The sequence below is a fragment of the Dreissena polymorpha genome, chromosome 11, assembly GCF_020536995.1.
Source record: "Dreissena polymorpha isolate Duluth1 chromosome 11, UMN_Dpol_1.0, whole genome shotgun sequence".
In the NCBI taxonomy this organism is placed as follows: domain Eukaryota; kingdom Metazoa; phylum Mollusca; class Bivalvia; order Myida; family Dreissenidae; genus Dreissena; species Dreissena polymorpha.
Genome location: NC_068365.1, coordinates 34,409,974 through 34,432,811, shown reverse-complemented (window position 1 = coordinate 34,432,811; position 22,838 = coordinate 34,409,974). Strand labels below are relative to the sequence as shown.

At 32.8% G+C, this 22,838-nt stretch overlaps 1 protein-coding gene and 1 long non-coding RNA gene across 3 annotated transcripts; one reads left to right on the top strand and one right to left on the bottom strand.

Moving 5' to 3' along the window:
* Nucleotides 1–231: 231 nt before the first annotated feature.
* Nucleotides 232–9,415, bottom strand: LOC127851404 (baculoviral IAP repeat-containing protein 7-like). 2 transcript variants are annotated; one of them, XM_052385172.1, is made up of 6 exons: nt 9,289–9,415; nt 5,312–5,547; nt 3,872–4,062; nt 3,289–3,418; nt 2,656–2,814; nt 232–2,267 (listed from the first exon to the last, which is right to left on the bottom strand). In XM_052385172.1, the coding sequence occupies exons 2-6, from the start codon at nt 5,523–5,525 to the stop codon at nt 2,017–2,019; spliced, it is 945 nt and encodes a 314-aa protein (XP_052241132.1). In that variant the 5' UTR covers nt 5,526–5,547; nt 9,289–9,415; the 3' UTR covers nt 232–2,016. The 2 variants fall into 2 exon arrangements, with proteins under 2 accessions (XP_052241132.1, XP_052241134.1); XM_052385174.1 differs by having other exon boundaries at nt 3,289–3,415.
* A 1,835-nt stretch (nt 9,416–11,250) lies between these two features.
* LOC127851431 (uncharacterized) lies at nt 11,251–21,065 on the top strand. The gene is made up of 3 exons (XR_008035760.1): nt 11,251–11,352; nt 19,292–19,980; nt 20,172–21,065. It is a non-coding gene; the product is annotated as an uncharacterized LOC127851431 (long non-coding RNA).
* The last annotated feature ends 1,773 nt before the right edge of the window (nt 21,066–22,838 follow it).

Below are 22,838 nucleotides of genomic sequence, written 5' to 3'. Positions count from 1 at the left end.
CGAACAAAGTCCCATAACTCTGGAACGACAATTCAGAATTCCGTCAAAAACGAAAGGGGATCAGGGTTTATCAATATTAAGATTGTGTTAAAATTTGAAGAAAATCTGTCAAAGGATATTTGACGTAGCGTACGACATTAACAGACATACGGACGGACAGACGGACGGACGGACAGACGGACGCGGGGTATACCATAATACGTCCCGTCATAGACGGGCGTATAAAAACTATTTGATAATTGTTTTTTAATATTAAGAAGGCAAGGATTATAACACCATTAACATAACTTATCACAGATTATTACAAAGCTCAATATCAATTTAAACTGCATAACAAATTAAACAAAGCAAATAGCAAAGACATTATTTACATTGATCACTATCTTTTAGTAAACAACGGATTCAAAATAATTCCAAATAATAAGATTACAATAACACATATACATTTTTACATTTTGTAAGAAACATCAACCAGACATAAATGCGGGTTATTTACATGAGTAGTTGATAATTCAATTAAACAGTGCACATTCTTACCGAGATGTACTTTTTTACAAAATTAAATGTAACATTTACAAAAGCTTGATACAATTGTTAAGTATTTGTGGACACTAAGGAAAAACACTTCTCAGCGAAAATGCATAACTCAGCGAAAACACTTATCTAAAATAGGACCAGTTTATGAACACAGTACAAGAGTAATTTCTCTTATTTTCGAAATATAATTTACACATTATAACACAACGAATGCCCTCAAACAGTCCTCTTCGAGGTGTAATGTCTTTATACAGCATTCTTGGCACGAAACACGGAATCTAATCCTCAATGTTGTCATAATTTTTCCATTAATAGTATGTGTGTGTGTGTAATGTTCATATATCTTGCGGTTTAGATAAACCGAATTTTACGCCCCATGTCCAATCTTCGTAATGCGTTTTCCTATCAATAAACTGAATTTGATGACATTGTTTCTCGCCATTACCATCTGAACTAGATGACTGTGAAGATACCACAGTTTATTGGATGGCGGATTTTTTAAAAATGTGTTTACATCAGTTAAACGCATCTTAAATGCTGTTTTCTGGTTTTAACGTTAATGATAAAACAATTGTCTTTATTGCAGGGCTTTCATGGTATTTGTAACATTTAACTATGCGGAGTTTGATATCCGCATATGCAATTACAGTTAGAAATTCGCTTTTTGTAATACTGAAAATATTGAGATCATAATTATAGGCATAATCAATACAGTGCTTATTTGACGTGTTAGAAATAAAAGAGTTTGTTGATAGTGCGCATATGCGGATACCAGCAGTCTTAGCACACATATCTAACATTTAATACTTCTGCCTTATAATAACTGAAAGACTGTGGTATTTTCTCTTATTCACATTACTACAGAAAACACTAAGAATAAATTCACATTTCACCTAGCTTAAACCAATCGCAACTTGAAGCAAATGAAAGCTGTTCTCTACACTCTTTTAAGTTTTAAACATATTTTAAGGACTAAAGATATACATCATCATACACAATACTGCATGCACTTGTATAATTGGAGTTATTATATGTTGTTCAGTCTTTGAAAGCAGATTAACGCAAATGTCATCTAATACAATATAAATGGGTGACAATATCAGAGTAATGTGACAATATGACTATTGTATCCCTCATTATATATCCAATTCTGTTTTTATTTCATTCATATCATCTTTCAGATATCTCTATTATCTTTATTATCCTGGATGAAATATACAGATTTAAGAAACAGAAGTCAATACCCATTTATGATTAAGATATTGGTCAATGGTTGGCTATTGGCAATTCAAATATAGAGATTGAATTTAAAGTGAAGTTAGAAGCTAAGGCCAGTAGATATTTGGTGTGGATCACTTGAATTAAAATTAAGCATAAGCATAAAACAAAATAGACGATGTCTTGAGAGATAGATATATTCATTGTTAATATTAGAGTGTTAATGTTGGATCGGTAACCTAGGTGCGATGTGGATTTATTTTAAGAATCTTCACAGTCAACTAGTTCAGATCGAGTTGCGAAATAAGCCTTAACAAGACCCATGATTCCTTTGCGACAGATCGGACAACAGGCCAAGGCCGGAGCACACATTGGACAACTGACCATGTGACCGCAGGGCAAGAATATGATGTCTGCACGCTTGTCCAAGCAGATCTTGCAGAGGGTTTTCTGCTTCAATGATTGGTTTTCCTCTTCTAATGTGGCGATATCGGCAGATGACATGGCATCAGCTGTTAATAATATTGAGAATTCACATTTTCTTATCCACATGAAAATATATTGGAAAAATTAAAGACAGTGAGATGTTCTATTTATAGCATATAATAAAATTGAGTCTTGGCATTTCTAAATTGTAAAATAACTGCTTTGTTTGTCAATGGCTTTTATTTCCAATCAAGACTTAAATTCGGCTTGAACCGCTTTTAATGTTGGACCAGGGAGCTTCAGAATTAATGAAATTAATAATAATGCATTCACTCATATTACACAGTGACACTTGTCCTCCACAACACCTACGAATCGATTCAAACCAGAAAGTTCTAAGCTAAAACATGTCAAACAGAACTTGATCTGAATTAGTTACCATCAATTACAATTTACAATGCATCTGAAACATACCTTCATCTTCAGGCTCATCATCCACAGTCATGCGTTCCATTCCTTCACTGCATTCTGCTGTTCGGTCGTTGTGATTATTCAAAATGTTCAAAATATCAGGGTTTTCAGCGACCTCCCAAAGAATAACCATCAAATCTTTTGCCTCGTAATTTTTCTTTCCTAAACATTGAAACACTATTTTTATTAATCAAACGCCAAGATTTATATTGAATAATTTCATTTTATTAATTTTCAAACAAAAGCAGAACTTGTATTGTTATGTAAGCATTTTCTGCAAGTAAAAAATTTGTGTCAGCTATATAAAAGTTAATTTTCTGTATAATGCAAGGGAGAAAACTCTAATAAAATCTTATGTTATTTTTATTATAAGTTATCTGTCTTAGAAAAGATCAGCTTATCTATGCTTAATAAACGGATATATTTCAACATGTTCATAATAAACAAAAATGTCAACAAATATTAGTACTAAAATATACAGTACTTAATAAATGAAAATAAAGTACACATGCTCATAAAAATGAATCCTTCAAGATCACCTTTGAATGACAGCAAAATATTTTTTAACAGGTAGGTTTATATTTAATTATCTTTTTTTTTTTTTACTTATAAAATTGTAAAAAATGTTTATTTTACCTCCATTTTTTAGCATATACAATTGTATGGCTTGTTTTGATTGGTCTTCAGAAAAGTCAAACTCCTTTAATGTTTGAATAATGATTTTGTCCTTTTCAAATGGATCTTTCTTGTGAACCGCTGGCCGCTGCTAAAATAAATATACAGATCTGGGCATGTTCATATGAACAGACACTTGAATATCAGTATTGAACATAATTAAGGATCTGTCTTCTTTACTTTGAGCTAAATTATTCCATTGTACATAACTATTACATATAGTTTATAGGAGTATAAGGAACATTTAAAACTTCACGTACTAATGTTATTATCTGTATCATCTCTTACCTAAGAAACATCATTTTTACTTCACAGAACAGTATGTATCCATACTTGTTTTACATTGTTATCGTAATGAAATTTGTTGTTTAACTTAATATATGACTTTAAGTGCTTTCTTCAATCTATTAAATTGACAGACTTAACGGATACGTTAAAACTGTCAATAATATGACTTATTTCAAATACATTCACATAGAATGTGTAATAGAATTAATAATTTATCAATATGGCATAATTTCCTTTTTTATTTATTGCTGCTTACATTCTGGATTTGTCCATCAGTCTCCGGTCGTTGTCCAGATCCAATCTGTTGAATGAATTGCTTCCCTTTGGCTATGAGGACGTGCTGGCAGTTTGGGTACCATTTCGCATGCTCTTCCATAGGGCTATCTCCATCCTCCCAGTTACGCAACCCACCACCACAGTGGTAGCATCGAACACTATCACCAACGCCTGCAAATATACAACATTTGTTCTGAAGCTTTTGACTGCAGTTGTAAGTTACCGGTTTGCAAGGTTTAAATATTCATTATCATATAAATTTTGGAAGTATCATCTTTAAATACAGCAACTAAACAAACATGACTTTATATGGAACATAAATTGGGATCGCATGACATGTGACAATTGTTAACTTTTAAATGAATTTCAATGTGTTCTGATTTTTTTTTAAACAATTATAGCAATTTAAATACTAGCTTTAACTTAGGCAAATTATATTGCATGTTGCTTTATCAACTTTTTGGTTTATATACAATTTATTTCATTTATTTCCCCTTTATCCACCTGTAAACACTTACAATATAAATAATTTTAAACTAACACCCAACTGAGCACCTTTTGTCCAGTTTTCACCTCTTAACCAATATGCACCGGCACAAAAACTTCTATTTAAAAGGAGTGCTGTATCAGAAGAAGAAAAAATCCTTTATTTCTTATTCTCAAATTAAGTGAAAAGCACACATTTATCTTAAATAAGTGATGCAATTAGTTTTGATGTAAAACTTTAAAAACAAACATTAAATAATTATACAAGGATAGGACTGGTCAACCTTAAGTTAAGCAATCATTTGTAAAGCATCAAAAATGTCACACAACTATACACAAATTTCCAAGTTGTAAAAAAGGTAACAGATTATTAAACTGAAATCCTCTTATTAAGATCTAAATACAAATTATGATGGCAAGTAAAAAAGTCTAACACTCAATTTAAAATTGTTTTGTTCTATTTATATATTATGAAACATGTAAGTCATAAAAGTCATGTAATGATGTAATGCAGGAAGTCTTAAAAGTTAATACAGCACATGACTCAAGTGCATGCCAGCTGTCATTGAAGCATAACAAATGATTGCTGATTTAACAATTGAAACTCACGAACTTGTCATAAAGAATATAGCAACACCTCTTTGTCCCCACAAACAGCATTATTACTAAGTACTTGTAGATGCATGTTTTTTTAAGATTTCATGACTCATCTTTCAGTTATTCCTTATGATAAGCCCAACATTCGTTTTCTTAAAATGACATTTAGGAGTTGCGTTCTTTCAAAATGACCATCCTATGAACAGCATTATAATTGTTTAAGTACTTGAATGTGTCACTGTTGACTCATCCAACAGTAGCCATGGAATTTTCTGAAAAGCAAAACAATCATTCAAATTCAATGATATGGGAATCCCATCTGTCAGTTGACACGTACCTGTGTACACCAATCCTGCCTCAACTAGGTCCTCGATCTTTACAGGGGAATGCTTCGGCCAGGGGTTCGCTGCCTCTTCGAAAGACTCAAACCTCTTGGAAATCTGCGCATAGTGCGGAAACTTCGGCTTTATTGTGCTGATCCCGAGCGTGCTTGGAGTCGGAGTTTCCTGTCGTTGTTTATTTGCAACTACATCTGCCGAGTTATGCGCCATCAGATTGTGGAGCCGTTTTGTCCTGCAACGGAAATTATATTGTTTGCAAGTTGGTAAGGTGTTCCCGGTTTCCTGAAAATCTAATTTGGAATACACATCAGATTATTTATTGTTTGTATCGTTAGTTTCATAGACAACGCATAATAATTTATTTTTATATCGGTATCCCGCTTAATTGTGCTATATTAAGATTGGGAAAAACCAAGGTCAAACTATTTTTGGTATCACTGTCGATTGTTTTGGAATTTCCAGAATATCAAAATAGAGTCCTACAATTATTTAGAGTTGTAAAAATAGCAACGGTGACAGGTTACAGATCACTGATATTAACTGACACGATGTGAACGTTCTTTAAACGAGAGCGCCGATAAGGCTACATAAGTCTTTTTGCAAAATACAGGGGTTTTTTTTCTGCTGAAGCAAATTTTTAAAAGAACAGTTGACTGAATGAAAATCTAAAAGATTTTCAAAAAGAGTTGAGTTCCTTAATTTGGAGAAGTACTTTCGATTAACATAATCAGTTGTATTTAAAAGAGAATTACGATAATTAATAACATTTGCTGGTTTCCAATAAGATAATCGGGAGAGAAAAGTTAAATAAAACCCACAATCAAACATGCGTACATTTATGTTCAAATTTTTGCATAAAAGCATTTGGAAAATTTAAAACGCTAACTAAGAATAAATGCCGAGGAATTATTAAAATGAAACCACTTTTTCGTCGATTTTGACCATCATCTCTTACAGCCTAATATTTAGAAAAAGTCAATAATTTAATCAAAGAATATTTTTCCGGGTGTTATCACTTTTCGAACTTTCTTAATATGCATTCCTTTATATTGGGACATGCAAATACAGTGGACCTTTAAATTTATTTTTTGTTTTTATAAAAATGTTTATTTATAATTGCAAAATGAACAAAACTAGACACACTCTTACAACAGTCCTTACATTGTCATGTACTAAGCAAAATAAATCACTTTAATGATTTGCAATTTAATTTAATGATCTGTAACTGTTGTTACCCCTTTTCCAGTGTAGCTGTGATAAGGGACTTAAATTGTAAATTTATAACATTATTTGTTCATATTGTAATGTAAAAGCCGTTGATTGTATTACGTATGAAATGTGTTATAATTTGCATATATTGTTTGTATACTAAGTACGGTGTGGAGTTTGATGCCCTCGACCCCCCCCCCCCCCCCCTCCCCCCCCCCCAAACACACATATCGACGAGGAAATAAAATTTATCATACCACCGCATTGATATCTGCCTGATATAACGTTGCCTGATATAAAAAAATTTATATCATGGTCAACAGGAAGTTCTTATATCAGTCATGTGTGGAGGATGGTCATATTACTCGGAATCAACTATAAAGTAATCATTTTTATTAAAATCGATCAGATTTAACAAAACAAACAATTTGATACCAAGATGTAATATATTTTAAACACAAAATGCAACACTATCAGCAAAAACATTTTTTTACAAATATTAAGCGCGCATGCTCATGACGTCATTATTAACACGTCAAACGACAAAAGTCATATTCTTTCCCGCTAAGACTGCAGCTTTTTGCGATTTTTTCATTATTTCTTTAAAATCTGGGACGTAGAGGTATGATAAACAGAAAAACAGGTTACTGCCTGATCTTTTTGTAATATATCAAGCTCGGCACGAATAAAATAACGGCTCGGCAAGCCTCGCCGTTATATTATTCTAAGCCTTGCCCGATGTATAACATAAAGATCAGACAGTAACCTGTTATTCTCTATATATTGAACGGATTTTTTTTTTAAGAAAATTATGTCGCAGTTCATAAATGTAAACGGCTACACAGAATATCAACATATGTATTTTGTACACATAGTTAGGTTCACAGTAGCAATACTTTTAAAAAACGCTTATAAAAAAGGTTTGTCGGTCGTTTTGTTGCATCTTCCTAATCTCAATGTTACATTCATTTCGCAATATCGATTAAATCTTAAATAATTTAAAACAAATTAAGCGAATAAGATCATATGATAATGTAATAGAAATTAAAAGAAACGTAATCGTTATGATAGTGAATTTAGCAAAAAATCGAAAATCCACGTTTTTACTCATGTTTTATTAAACTTTAAGTAAGTTTGTTATTTATCGCTTTCTGTTTCGTATTTCGCTGTTTGCATTTTCTTGATAAAACATGTTAATGTTAATGGCATGATGTTGTTTTATGTCTATCCTTAACAGAATAAAACATTAATTTCTTATTAAGCATGGTTTTTCATCTCATAACAGATTCTTCATTCAATTTTACCCGTACATCGAAAACGGAATAAGCAACGTTGCACCAAACAATCAAGCAACATTAAATAAAGCAGTCAGTTCAGATCATGACATATAAACAAATATATACTAAATTACATTCATAAAATGTTATATCCTGTTATGCCGATCCTGACAAAATATATACCGCAAAGAATTTAAAACATCATTTCATATTGAATAATGTTCTGCTCGCCCAAGTATCTTGCTGTGTAACCATCATGTAAATATGTGTAATATAATAAAATTCCACACCACCAAGTATCATACCGTATGCTATCATGTCATAATGTATGATGTTATAACATAACACATCACAAAGTAACATACCGTATGCCATCATGTCATTATGTGTGATGATATAACATAACACATCACAAAGTAACATACCGTTTGCCATCATGTCATAATGTGTGATGATATTACATAACACATCACAACGTATCATACCGTATACCATTATGTCATAATGTGTGATTTTATAACATAACACACTACCAAGTATCAAACCGTAATCCATCATGCCACAATAAATGATGTTATACCATAATACATCACAAAGTATCAAACCGTAAGCCATCGTGTCATAATGTGTGATGTTATAACATTACACATCACCAAGTACCATACCGCATGCCATTATGTTTTTGTGTGATGTTATAACATAACACATCAACAATTATCATACCGTGTGTCATCATGTCTAAATGTGTGATGTTATAACATCACACACCACCACGTACCAAACCGTAAGTCATCACGGCATAATGTGTTATGTTAAAACATAACAAATCACCAAGTACCCAATCGTATGCCACCATTTCATAATGTGTGATGTTATAACATAACACATCACCAAGTTTATACCGTTTGTAATCATGTTGATGTTTTGATGCTATAACATAACACATCACAAATTATCATTACGTATGTCATCATGTTGATGTGTGATGTAATAACATAAAACATCACCAAGTATCATACCGTATGTCATCATGTTGATGTGTGATGTTATAACATAACACATCACCAAGTATCATACCGTATGTCATCATATTGATGTGTGATGTTATAACATAACACATCACCAAGTATCATACCGTATGTCATTATGTTGATGTGTGATGTAATAACATAACACATCACCAAGTATCATACAGTATGTCATTATGTTGATGTGTGATGTTATAACATAACACATCACCAAGTATCATACCGTATGCCATTTTGTCATAATGTGTGATATTATGTCGGCTAGCATTATCAACAACACTGCATCATATTATACAGTGTGGTAAGACATCACGAAGAACAATGACGTATGACGTTCACCATTTCATCATATTTATAGAAACTGTAAGCGATATTTTGACATATCAATGATTCACATTGGAATGCTCGTACCCATGTGTTTCACGCATGCGGGCTAACCGTTTTAGAAAAGAGACGTACCTTTCAGTATAGAAAACCTAGTTGAGGCAGAATGAACACAAATACTTTACTTGATTTTACCGAAGTAACAGTCTGTAGATTTGTATTTTTCTTTATATACCTTGTTCTCCTATTGAAGTTCAAAGATGGGTTCCCAATGAATAACGTGACTACGTGTGAATGTTGGGAAACCACAAACCAGTGATGTGATCACTATTTTACATGAAAGATCAGCTACTCAAAGAAAACAATAAACGGAAATTACTAATTGATTCTGCGTATTTTATTTAATAATGAGTGTGAAAAAAAAATAACCAGAGTAAATGCGCAACTTACACATAATGAAGTGACATAGTCTTTATTTCTAATCACATTTAAACTATTATAAATCAAAGTTATTGTATAATACAAAAGTAAAACAGTGTAGGTATAATAAAAAAAACTGAAGCATTTGGTTTCGTCGTTTAAATGTCGTATACGTCATGGGGAACATGAGCATGTCCATTTTATTATTTCCGCGTAACGGACATTTAAAAAAGGATGCGGTCATATAAATATGATTCATCAATAACATATAGACTAGTTTAAATTGAACCTATATTGTTTATAAATTTAATTTTTTCTGCTTGATAACTACTAATATTGTTATTTTACAGACGGAAGAGATTGACGGTCTAATAAAATTAGTTTAATTAGAAAACTCTGACGTAAAAGGTTTGCATAATGCCAATTCATACTTTTCGTGTGGATCAAACATAATCATTTTGTTGAGGGCTTTTACGACGCGTGGACTTTAATCTCATTTTGTTATCCTATCATAGTTGAATAATTCAAACAAGTATGGGATTTCCTATATCTAACAACCAAAGCCGTACATGCTTCGACTTAGTAAATAATACACATTACGTATATGCGTGTCGTGTCACCATCGGCAGCCTGTAACACCATACCATTTTTATATAAACTACCTGAAAACATTATCGGAAACAAATGTGAAGTTTATATTTGCCCACACTGTCTTTTTATTGCAACATTTACTATGAGATCGTCAGAAATAGTCAAATAATGACAGTGTTCTCAGGACGTTTAACGTTATATATATATATATAAGACCTCAGTGCTATTTATTAATGTCTCAGAGGAAATGTTGTCGAGATATTATCGCTTAAGTATGATTTATAACGTTGTGCAAACATGTTTACACCATTCTATATAATTGTCTAGAAGCTTCGATAAAAAAATATTTAAGCCACCACTTCAGAATGATGATCATACCGACAACACCGACACCATCATCACTACAACCAATGCTGTCGCGGCGGTCGTTTACCATGCGATCGATAACTCTGTCGGATACTACAGACAATGTTCGGCGTCATTCTTTTACCGACGTGTACTATTTAAATTGCATGCAAATGTGGACTGGGTGACCTCATAATATGCTTATGGCATGTAGCTTCACTTTACAAGGAATCAATCCTTTACATTTTTGTGGGTTGCTTGTAGTGACTTCACGATCAACAACATCCTTGACAGATAACCCAACTTCAAACAATACATGCGATATCAAGTACACGAAATCGAAAGCTTTAATAAATACACGTAACTTTTATAATGAGAAAGTGTACATTTGATTTGTTACGCTTATCTTGTAAAGCAGTATCAGTCATTACGTAATATCATGAACAAATACAAATACCACATTGTTCAATCGTGTTCAGTTCTGTTCTGCAATGTTTTTATTCGTCATAGGGTGTCGCAATATTTTTTCACACAGTAAATACCCATTCGGTTATGACTTAGCGCAATAAACAACCATCTACGTGTCGTTAATAGTACGCATGCTCTATCGACTGGGAAACCAAGAATGACATTTGAATTGTAAGCAAACTAAATCGTGCTTTTAGGACCGCTGGGTGTGTTAAAAAATCCCCATACAAAATGATGATTAAATCATCCAACAATCGGTTTCTCGCGAACGTGTACCAATGAAACATGATTATCATTGCGTTCGGGCCGACTGTCATGGATAGTTACAATTTTTGTGGAGGCTAGCGATATTAATGTATGAATTCAAACGCATTGGTACGTTATAATCTTTGAAAATCTCTGAGCTAAAGTTGCACGTTGATTAATGCCCATTATTTATCACTAATATATATCTATATATGAAGTCACCTTTCATATATCAGGCGTTCTATTTGAAAAGTCGTAAACGATCGTCAGCGAAAATTAACGAGGTAGATATTTGTTGTATTTACTGAAAGAAGCAAATAAATGATAAATCTAGATTGAGAAGCAATCATTTTGTTACAATTTCAATGCTCTACTCTTTTAACTAACTTCGTACAATTCTATTTAAGAACAATTTGGAATAATCTATAAACACTATTTTAAACAAATTCTTGAACAAAAAAGTACATCGTATGTTTGCTGAAACAATGTTTTTGGACTTGAATGTTTTTGTAAACACGTTCATATTTTGTATAATTTTACGTATTGTTTATGATTTTAAATATATAAAAATGAAAATATAATGGGCAAAAACATATGCGTTATATTTCGAAATAAAGTAAAATTTCTTAATGCACTGTTCAGAGGGGGTAATCACGTGCATGATAGTCAATATGGCGACGTCCATACCGAGACAGTTATTTTTCGCCGTTTTAAAACCTTTATTACCTCTGTTTATTGTTTAAATGACGCTCACTTTCTAGCCATATCAGTAAAAAGGTGATAAGCTTTTATTTCGTATTTAAATTCGCTTTATATCTCCACTTTACTCCCCGCAATTTTTTTTGGTGGAGCCCTCATCCCGCTAAGAAATATCGCACCGAGTAAAGTCGAGATATAGAGAGAATATTACTATGAAATAAAAGCCAGTAACTTTCTTCCTAATAGGGCTGGAAAGTGAGCGGAATAAAAAAATAATAATACAAGTTATAAAGCGTATAAAACGACGAAAAATACCTGCCTCGGCATGGACGTCGCCATCTTGTCTGTCACGTGATTACCCCCTCTGTTATAACATCAAAGTCATTTTTTATTCACAAGTAGACGTGAACAACTGTTGTTTTTGCATTAGGCAGGCAATATAACGCGTTGTTAGTTTCACACCAAATTTTAATAATGCAGGGCTATTCCCGAAATATTTAGTCAAAACATATGTATGTTCCCATTACTTAGCAAAAAATATTTATAATCTAAACCAATAAGAAGATTTATACTAAACATCCTGTTGATATTACATATTTTCCATACTTAAATAATAACATAAATGTGAACTTTACATTCATACTCACCAAAACAAAAGTAGAAACCATTATTTGTACAAAGTTCCACCTCCTTTTCGTGGCATTTCATCCAATCTAGGGCATGCGAATCATCCATTTCCTTCGATTGAAAGCCGAGGAAACTAAAACCCGATCAAGACTCGGAGAAAAGCCCCATCCGTAGCCAACATGTGGTGAAAAATGATTTTTTACATATGCCACCGAAAGCGCCATCCGTTTGCCGTCGATGCCATTGTTCCCTGTGCAACCCTACAATTAGCACTGTAATTTATGTATGGAACCTCTTTTGATAAAATTAAAATAAGTACATGTATCCGTTTGAACACAAAATGTTACGCTGTAAATGAGTATCTGAATGAAAGGATTATACAATTAAACATGTTAGACTGTTTTGATTTAGTTATTGTTATGATAAATCACATATTAAAAATTGCTTTATAATAACGAATAAGTTATGTTGAAGAGGGTATTATTAATGCTATTATTTTTATACATACACATGTCAATACGTTAGCAAAAATATAGTTAAAACTTATAAACATAAATTTGAGCTGACATAGATATCTGAGACAAAACTGGTAATAGTGCTATCAACCAACAAAATGCTTAAAAGAAAGGCTAAGTTATTATGTTCGTCGCCCAGAGGCACGGGACAAGTGACGACTCACAATATTCACAGAACGCACCAAAAAGAAACCCAATAGCTTTGCAAATAAACAAATTACCCATTACGTAATTAGTATTGTCTAAATTAATGATTTGCGAAATGATTAAACAGTCACCTCTTTAAAGCTTAAGATTTTTCATCAAGAAGCTGATATAAAATGGGTCGGATAATAAGTTGTGTTGTTTGTGCGTAATTTCTGAAGTCTCTTCACCACAATGGTGGTAGATCAGTTACATATGATGGCTGATTTCTTCTTAAACATTATGGCGTGTTTGCGGATATGAAGATTGTTGCCAACACGACAAAAAGCCCGAATTATAAATAAATTACACAGAACGACAAAAAGGGGGCGATACATGTTATAATTGCCGTATCGGCAAACTAAATGTCGTTCGTTCTGGTGGGTATATGTGTCGCCCTGTCAGGGTGTAAAAACTAATTCCAAAAGTTTATATTTTCTTTGCAACAACTGTTTTAAGTCTAATTTTGATTTACTTGAAAACGAAAGTAGCCATCGCTCTTGAACCCGGCTTACCAGTGAATTACACTGACAGAGCCAGGCACAGAAATATCCAATCAACAACAACAACGACGTTTTAATAAATGTAAATAAATGAAAAATACTTATCATTCTGATTGTATTGGAATTAGTTTTTATGGGTAAGTGGTTGCATATGCATGCATTATTTATCACGATTCGTTGTTTTAAAGGAATAGGACGCGAGCTATCGATTAAAACTCAAAAATATTGTGTGAACGTCTGTCCCACATTTATTCTTGTAGACCGTTTGGCTCGAAATATTGCGTGGTTATCGACCGACTGTGAGTAAACGCCTGGAAGGATTTCTTTGAAGTAAACTTTTTTTGAAAGGTTGTACAATTGCCCATAAGAGGACCAAGGGATGCTTTGAATTATTATTATTTGTGACATTTTTGCGGCCGGCGAAGAAAGGCCTATGAAAATTCTAGTTAATGACCTTGTTATGATTTTAATATCAGAGGGTGGGGATTTTTTTCCGCTTTGTTTTCATTTTTTCTCTCATTTAACATGATTTTATATATTTTTTTGAATATACTATCCAGGGTACGTTACTTCCACCTGTGTGCAAGACTGTATCTTCGAAATAGTAAATAAATCTAAATCATAAATAAATATTCATAATTAAATACCTGCTGAAATTTGAGAACGTAAACGATTTAAAATAAACGCTGTGAACATTACAAGGAATCTTACATGTAGGCCTAATGTGTGAGAGGATTTATCAGGGATAAAATAAATGAATTTCGAAGGATCAAACATTTTGAGGAGGACGTAATGGTATCTTGGACATTTGGCACTTTCATATATTTATTTAGTAGATACTGAAAATGCTGAATGTGCTAATTGCAACAACAAAGACGAGCAGGTGAGATTTTTACAGCTTTATTTTTGCTTGGCATAATATTGTATGTTTTCCATTTAATTTATATGGCGCTCAATTTTAGCTCGTCTGTTTTCAGTGAAAACCCTAGGTATTGTCATAGACAATTAGTCGTCAGACGTCCGGGTCGTGCTAAAACCTTTACATCGGCCCTAAAATCAAAGTGCTTTCACCTATAACATTGAAACCTCACATGTATATGCACCTTGATGATTTCTACACACCACACCCATTTTGGGGTCACTCGGTCCAAGGTCAAGGTCACTAACCTCTAAAAAAACAAATTCATTTTTTCAAAACTGCACCGCAGCCTAGCTTGGCACCCATTATGTGATGCTCTTGTTTATATATAATTTTAAAAATGTATTAATAACCAGAATAGTTGATGCATGTATAAATAAAAAGATACAGCCATGAACAGTGTGTTTTAATTTTTAATAAATATGCTTTGATTGCGTATATGCAAAACAATGAAGTCCATATATTGTTAACTGATTTTTAATGTTGAATGTCACACCTTACTTACCAGTCCGTTTACGTACAGACACTTTATGTACCACTATCTGACACTTTATGTACCATATTTATAATATATAGAAATAACTTATTTAATATGAATGTGTGTTATTGATGAAATGTATTTTGTGTAATAGTATTTATGAATTTAGACTTATATATTGGCCATAGATTTTATTTTTTGTCAGATTGTCTAAGTGTCACTGAGTGTCTTAGTTTAATTCATTAGCCCAAGTACATGTAGTACTTAATAAATGATTTATTAGTCTTACCTGAAATTGAAGTAAATTATAAAAATTCATTTGTCTCTTATCTTATCCTGACTAAGGATTATAAAGCCTAAATTGTTTGTATTATATTCTATAATTGAAATGTGATACTTTGAAGAGAAGAGAGAATGACCTTAATGTTCAAACTGTAAAAAAATCAAATTATTTCCTTCTTTAGACTTTAATCATGTTTAGAGAATGACCTTAATTCATTAGGACTGCTATGAATGAATGGACAATAACACCTTTATTTTATGTAGGTGGTACGTAAAGTTTCAAAGTACTGGTAGTACATAAAGGTCTGGTACATGTACATAAGGTGTTACACTCTAAAATGTTCATGGTATCAGTGTTTCAATAATGTAGTGTTTCTTATTATGTATTGCTTAGGTTGTTTTGTTTCAAATTTGCATTTATTTTAAAGCATTTTCAGTCATTTTGTGAATTCCATGTTTTTTGTAATAAGGTGAATTATGTTGCACATGGCGTCAAATATTAATTCATGGTCCCTATGGTGTAGAGAATGTTGTCCGCTGGGCATGGGTTCGATTAATACTCTGGGAGAGTTCTCATGATCGTCTCCATGGACAACAAGTACTGGTGTACCAAGTAGTAGTAGTAGTAGTAGTAGTGGTGGTGGTTGTGGTGGTGGTGGTGGTAGTAGTAGTAGTAGAAGTAGTAGTAGTAGTAGTAGTAGTAGTAGTAATAGTAGTAGTAGTAGTAGTAGTAATAGTAGTAGTAGTAGTAGTAGTAGTAGTAGTAGTAGTAGTAGTAGTAGTAGTAGTAGAAGTAGTAGTAGTAGTAGTAGTAATAGTAGTAGTAGTAGAAGTTAGTAGTAGTAGTAGTAGTAGTAGTAGTAGAAGTAGTAGTAGTAGTAGTAGTAGTAGAAGTAGTAGTAGTAGTAGTAGAAGTAGTAGTAGAAGTAGTAGTAGTAGAAGTAGTAGTAGTAGTAGACGTAGTAGTAGTAGTAGTAGTAGTAGTAGTAGTAGTAGTAGTAGTAGTGGTAGTAGTAGTAGTAGTAGTAGTAGTAGTAGTAGTAGTAGTAGTAGTAGTAGTAGTAGTAGTAGACTAATAGTAGTAGTAGATAATTAATTAATTAGTAGTAGTAGTAGTAAGAGTTGTAATGGTTGTGTTTGTATTTGTATTGAATTCTGATAATACAACAAAATGATGCTGCAGCTAACGATGATGATGATGAATATGATTATGCTGCTGCTGATTGTGATGATGATTATATGATGGGACTTCGGTATTATAAAATTTGTGAGGTTCAAACACAAAACCTGTTTGATAATAAAACTTCTCATTTTATGACAAAAGACCTAGATTGTAGAGTAAAAACTAAGTACAGTATAAAATTCCCTAATAGGAAAGCTACCATTAAAGGACCATGTGGGCTTCATCTAAACCAATGCATGACACAGTTATATCTCTTTCAAATGCACTAAATATTGCTGTTCCAATTGATATGCTCAGAAATGTTTATGAATGAGCATACACCCATGAGTACTTTCCTTCAGTTATTACTTCTAAAGAAACATTAACAACACTTTTGCCCTTAGCAGGAATTCCGGACGCCCCCCCCCCCCCCCCTAAAATGTTCCCTCCCCAGACATTTCCCCCATTTTAGTCTGAGAGCTTACATTACCCCCCCCCCCCACCAATACATTTATAATGGTTTGGTTGAAGTATAATCTTGATTTATTATCAAAATGATAATTTTGCTTATGTAAGCTTATGTAATTAACTTTTTATATGAAGCAGCTTGTTTGTTGTTTTCTTTGGATTAATCATTCATTATTTTTGTTAAACTGTTTAAGGAGTGCATGTAAATCATTAGTAAGACGTGCATGTTGGTGTACTAGAGGAATACTAGAGGAATACATGGGATATTCTCAAAATCTTACACATGTTGTTTTTAATATTATTAAATAGGATCAATTGATGAATTAATTCAGTTTGAGTTAACTTGGGCTGGGTTGTGGAACTATAGTTATTTGTTGTTTTTAATCCAATTAAATAGGGTACTATGTAACTGTCAAAGAAAATATGCATTCATACGCATATAATCCAAGTATTGGATGTCACTGATATTTTCAATTTTACTAGTAGCTAATTAAGACTAATTAAAACAGCATTGAACTTTCCTTGCAAAGTATTTCATTATTAATAATATAATAAGCTAATGTAATCAAAACATATTGATATTTTAATAATTTAACTCAATGATATTAATAATATTTAAATTTGCCCCAAAAAACTAGGGCAGGTAGATAAGAAGCATTTTTTTTGGAAAACCAACAGTGTTGTCAGTGTAAAATATTTGTAAAGCTTCTTCAATTTCAGTTTTACATTTTATGTCCTGCAACATATTCTATGCTACTTTATTTTACTATGGTAAGTCATTAAAGTGTTATTTATTTTTCAACTATATAATGTGCTAATCTCATATAATGAATTACTACCCCATTTAAAGATGACACCTAATCTAAATTCATTAATACAATAGTTATTATTTTTTTATTGTAACATACTATTCCACTAAAAATGACCATCATAGAACATCAATGCTGTGCTTTATCTAAATTTTTCATTGATCTCAATTTTTTAAAGAAAAAAATCTATCAGGCACTTATAAAAAATATATAATTAGGGTGTCAAAATTTAACAAACTGAACAAGTCAATTTGAACTTCTCTTGCAATACAAATGGAGCCACTTGAAATATCAAATTGTTCCCATACTAGTCGGCAATATAGCTATGACATTGTGTCTATTCAAAACATGCATCAGACACACCTTCTGAAACTTTTTAAGCTGTTTTGAAAACGCTATTTCATTGCAAACTTTCGTCAATGAAGGATACATGTTGTTATACAACCGAAAATGAAAGTACAGTTCTAAAAAAATGAATAAAGAGCGAAATTGTTGAAAACTAACGAAAATTTTAATTGATACTAACATAAGACCGTAAGACTGAACAAAATAATACTTAACTTTTGAATCATAACATGAATGTTTACTTATAAAGCAAAGACTTCATTCATCCGCTGACTTCTTTGTGTCGTAGTCATAAATGCCTCCAAATGGAGGTGTGTGATGCGTCTAAGTATAGAGGTGACAATAACGTAGTGACGTCACCATCTATGTATAGAATGGAGTATACCAGCAATAGAATCAAATGTGTTTCGAACAAAATGTATGTGACGAATGTTATGAGATGTAACTTGACTCCAAATTGTATTGTCCATGTAACTCCATTGCACCCAAAATACATCTAGTACATTATTATTAAAAAAGTAATAATGCAGTTGATGGGTAAATTGTAAGCACACTATAATGTAAAATATTGTTGACTATAATGCACTGCGCAGACTTATAGTTATTTTCTGTTGTGACATTGAAATTTTCATTTTTGTTGTCCATGTTATCACAACTTGTAAAGTTCTATTGTCCATTCTAACAGCTTAGCCCTTTACCAAACAATTACAGGATTATACAAGTTTGTTGCAGAAACTCTTGAAAGCATTGAGATGAAATTGTTGAGCATTTGTTTCTTTTCACCTTTCAAATAAAATCCAGTTGAAAAAATAATAATTAATATTTAAAGCCCCATGGTATTATATCTTGAAGAAGAATTTGCATCAGAAATTTAATAATTGTGTTTAGAACAGGTTTTATTCATTTTATATAATTGATATGATGTAAATTAGATCCAGAGTGTTGCTTTCATGTTGCACTTATTATACTTAAGCGAATCGTTATTGTTTTGCTAAACTAATAATGATATTATTTTATTTGTGCATGCTCTGCTTATTTTCTATTAATATATATCTAAACTGATGTTTTATTCTTTCAGAACCCTGTTGGACCATCAGGGTTCAAGGTAATTATCATGGGTTGGACCTTGCAGTGTACTAGTTTCATTTGATACACAAGCAAACTACGGCCAATGCCAAAGTTGAATACATCTTTCAGCTGTGGTTTAAGATATCTGCTAACAACCAGTCGTAATCCAAGATTAGGAATGACTTCAGACTCAGCTTAACAAAGGACATTTCAATGCGCCAAATATAGGATTTTGCATACAGATGATTCCTGGAGTCAAGAGTAAAACAAGGCAAGAAAACAACGGATCATTACGTGAAATTAGTTAAGTTTTCATTTATAAATGTTTGGGCTAACAACGTCATCGAGGTATAATGGAAAATATGCAACCATAAACACATTTAAGATTGTATTTTGTTTTGTATTGATGCGTCTCTACTATTCACATTACATAATTTGTTATCTTCAACAATTACAGATGTGCACTGGTCCCACACCTTTGTCCTGTCGATTGTTACAGGTATCCGGAAGCTCTGCGATCGACGTTGTGCGCTGCCTTCCCGGATTTCACAAAAAAACATATGGCGTTCCCCAGGTACTGTAGTGCACAGCCCTGGACAAGAACAACTTGATAAGGGATATAGTGTTCAACAAAAAGCGTGGGATGCGAAACATGCGCATTCAGCTGCTGGATATAACTCGACACACCCGAACTGCTTGGTATTTATTCACGAGCTTCTTTATACATAGCTATTTTCATCGTATTGTAATATTAAATTACCATTTATCGTCAATTTATATATCACTTTATTTCTTTGATGAAATTAATAAATTAACATAAGAAAGGCATTTCATTGTTTCCATACAAAGACGCGTGTTTTGTTTGTAATGAATATTTGCCTGATTTCAAGTATATCGCTCTTGGAAAGCGCTGTGAGAGGAACGTACTTAAACAGGAAGTAACCCTTCAGTTAGCTCCACTGCTAGCACCCGAGTCACTAAAAAGGACAGTTGATCTAAGAACCCCTCACCCAAACGAGAAATCGATCCAGAACAGCATGAAGGGCGAGCACATGAATGTGCAAAGAACAATCCTTGCACCAGACGTGTGCAAGCCAGAAGTTCCGGTGTTCATTTCGCCAGCATCAACTGTGCGATTCTTTACTGCTCCCGCAACTGACCTGGCACCCACTTCGACAATTTCAGTCCCAATAGAACCTAACCTGCCGTACCCTACCAAGCAGTACCAAACGAGGACGCTGGATCCTGATCAGGCAGTGGAGTTTTGGGGACAGTACCAAGAAAGAACCTGTCATACATAAATAAGTGATGTGAGGACAGAAGCATACCAAACATTAGAGGAGTGGATAGATCCCATAAAGTTGAAAGACAATGGAAACAAGAAAACTTCAGAAATCGAAAAATACAAGTTTTACATTGATCATATTTATCAAAATATCTTATATATTTATAATCTTCTAACACTCTGCTTTTTTACTCTTAACAACAACATGATCAACATAAAGTGACAATGAAAATAAAACACTATCCTTAAAGCTGCAAATTTTTAATTGCGTATTGCTCGGTGATGTATGTATTTGTGTTTTGCTTAAACCATCTACTCTAGCACTATGTTGCTAGCACCATCAGAATAGCACAATCATTAATAAATCATTTAATCAAACGTTGAAAAACTAGGTATTGATTTGAGTAGTTTATTGTCCAGTTACGTCACTAAAGTTTACAGTACAGTATACACCTTAATTGTGTGATAATACATATTTGTTGTCTTGGTTTTTATAACAATAAAACAAGGTTTGTGCCAAACATAAAAATTGAAAATTTAAAAGGAACATTATTTTGTAAACAACCCTGTTATCAGTGTCTTCCAGTGTTACATCACTAATTTATGTGAATATACAATCGCATATTTTTTCCAAACTAATGTAAAGTTGTATGCTTCTTTCTGAAAACGTAAGTAATTTCCGCGAGCTTGACACTGTAATAGAAATTATTAAAATCAATACAATGTTTAATTTTCAATAAAAGTTTCACACCAATAAATTAGGGATGTAACAAAATTGGCTGGACAGAAGAAACGTGCTCGTTTAGGCATGTAATGTGAACACGTGGCTGGCTTCTTATAACCATCGTATCAGCGTCAGCGCGTGATTTAGCTATTAAAAGCTGATTACAATTCGAAATTGGGATTTCACTATTTCTATATCAGGATATCCAATGGAAATACCATTTACTGAAGCTAAAATAAACACGCCACAGAATATGTATATATAGAATACACTTATTGTTAAGTGTATGCAATAGATCTTTTTGTCGCTTGTTTTGCCCTTGATAATGAAACAATCGCAGAAAATCCACAGCTCTGGATGCCCTAATTCCCGTACATAATGGGGCAAAAATGTTTCTATACGTTAAATGCAATGCTCAGAAAGGTCGATGGACATATGCATTTTCATATATTACAATATGCATCACATACCATTGTGCGTTATAAAAAATAGTAGTCGATGCACATATTATCTACGTCCAAGATGTCCGTGCATGTGTTTATCCTAAAAATGTAAATATTTGATTTCCATTTATCAATATGAAGATATTAACATATTTCAGTTGATATAAACACATGTTGAAATTATGCATTTACGAAATATTTACCTGCAACTTTACCTGTACAGGCTCTGTACTCATATATTTGAAAAAGGGATCTTTAAAGAGATAATCTTGCAGCATTAACATGAAACGTTAGAACTCGTAAGAACTCGAAGCTTTAACTATTGAATACATTTAAGAGGGATCCCACACAACTGTTTTCGAAATTTAGGTCAAGGAAGTTAGGCACAATAGTACAACAAATAGGGTAACTTAATCCTTCAGACAAAAGAAATTTACATGTAGTTAATACCTAAAATCAAGGAATTTCGTTTGCAGAGTTTGTCAACTGAATTTTACTGACATATAAACACCCTCAAACTAAATCGATCCATCCTGTTCACCCTAAATATCTTCTCCCTTTTTATTGTTTCCGCAATGTTCAATCGTTCTTTCTACAATTCGTCCTTTTTGTCATTAGGGACGACTTGTAAATTGACATACACAAATAATGCAAAATTTCTAATTTATTATGTTATCAAATGTTATGTATCGGTAGGTTTGACTAGTCTGGAGTTCCATCCCCTTTCACTACGTCTTTTTCCGCAGTAAAAGAGGCAGGGTACCAGAATATAGGTTTCACGTGCTTTTTAACCGATTTAAGCCAACATGCTTATAATTGACCGTTTCACGACATTGACAACGGCTTTTATATGGGTATCATGGTATGAATTAAAATTATAAGATATGGAATAACTATCAAAGCTACAACAACATAGGTTGAATCAGGTAAACATGCACATGCTTTTAAAACCGAAGGATATGCAAAACGATATGTTAAGGAGATCATGACAACTTGTATTTAAGTTTGTCCGGTTTATCTTCACATCTCTTAAAATGTATAAATATTGTATCTTATCTCTATTAAGACGGAGTTTGGCCTGAAAACGGTTTGTTAAACTAACCAC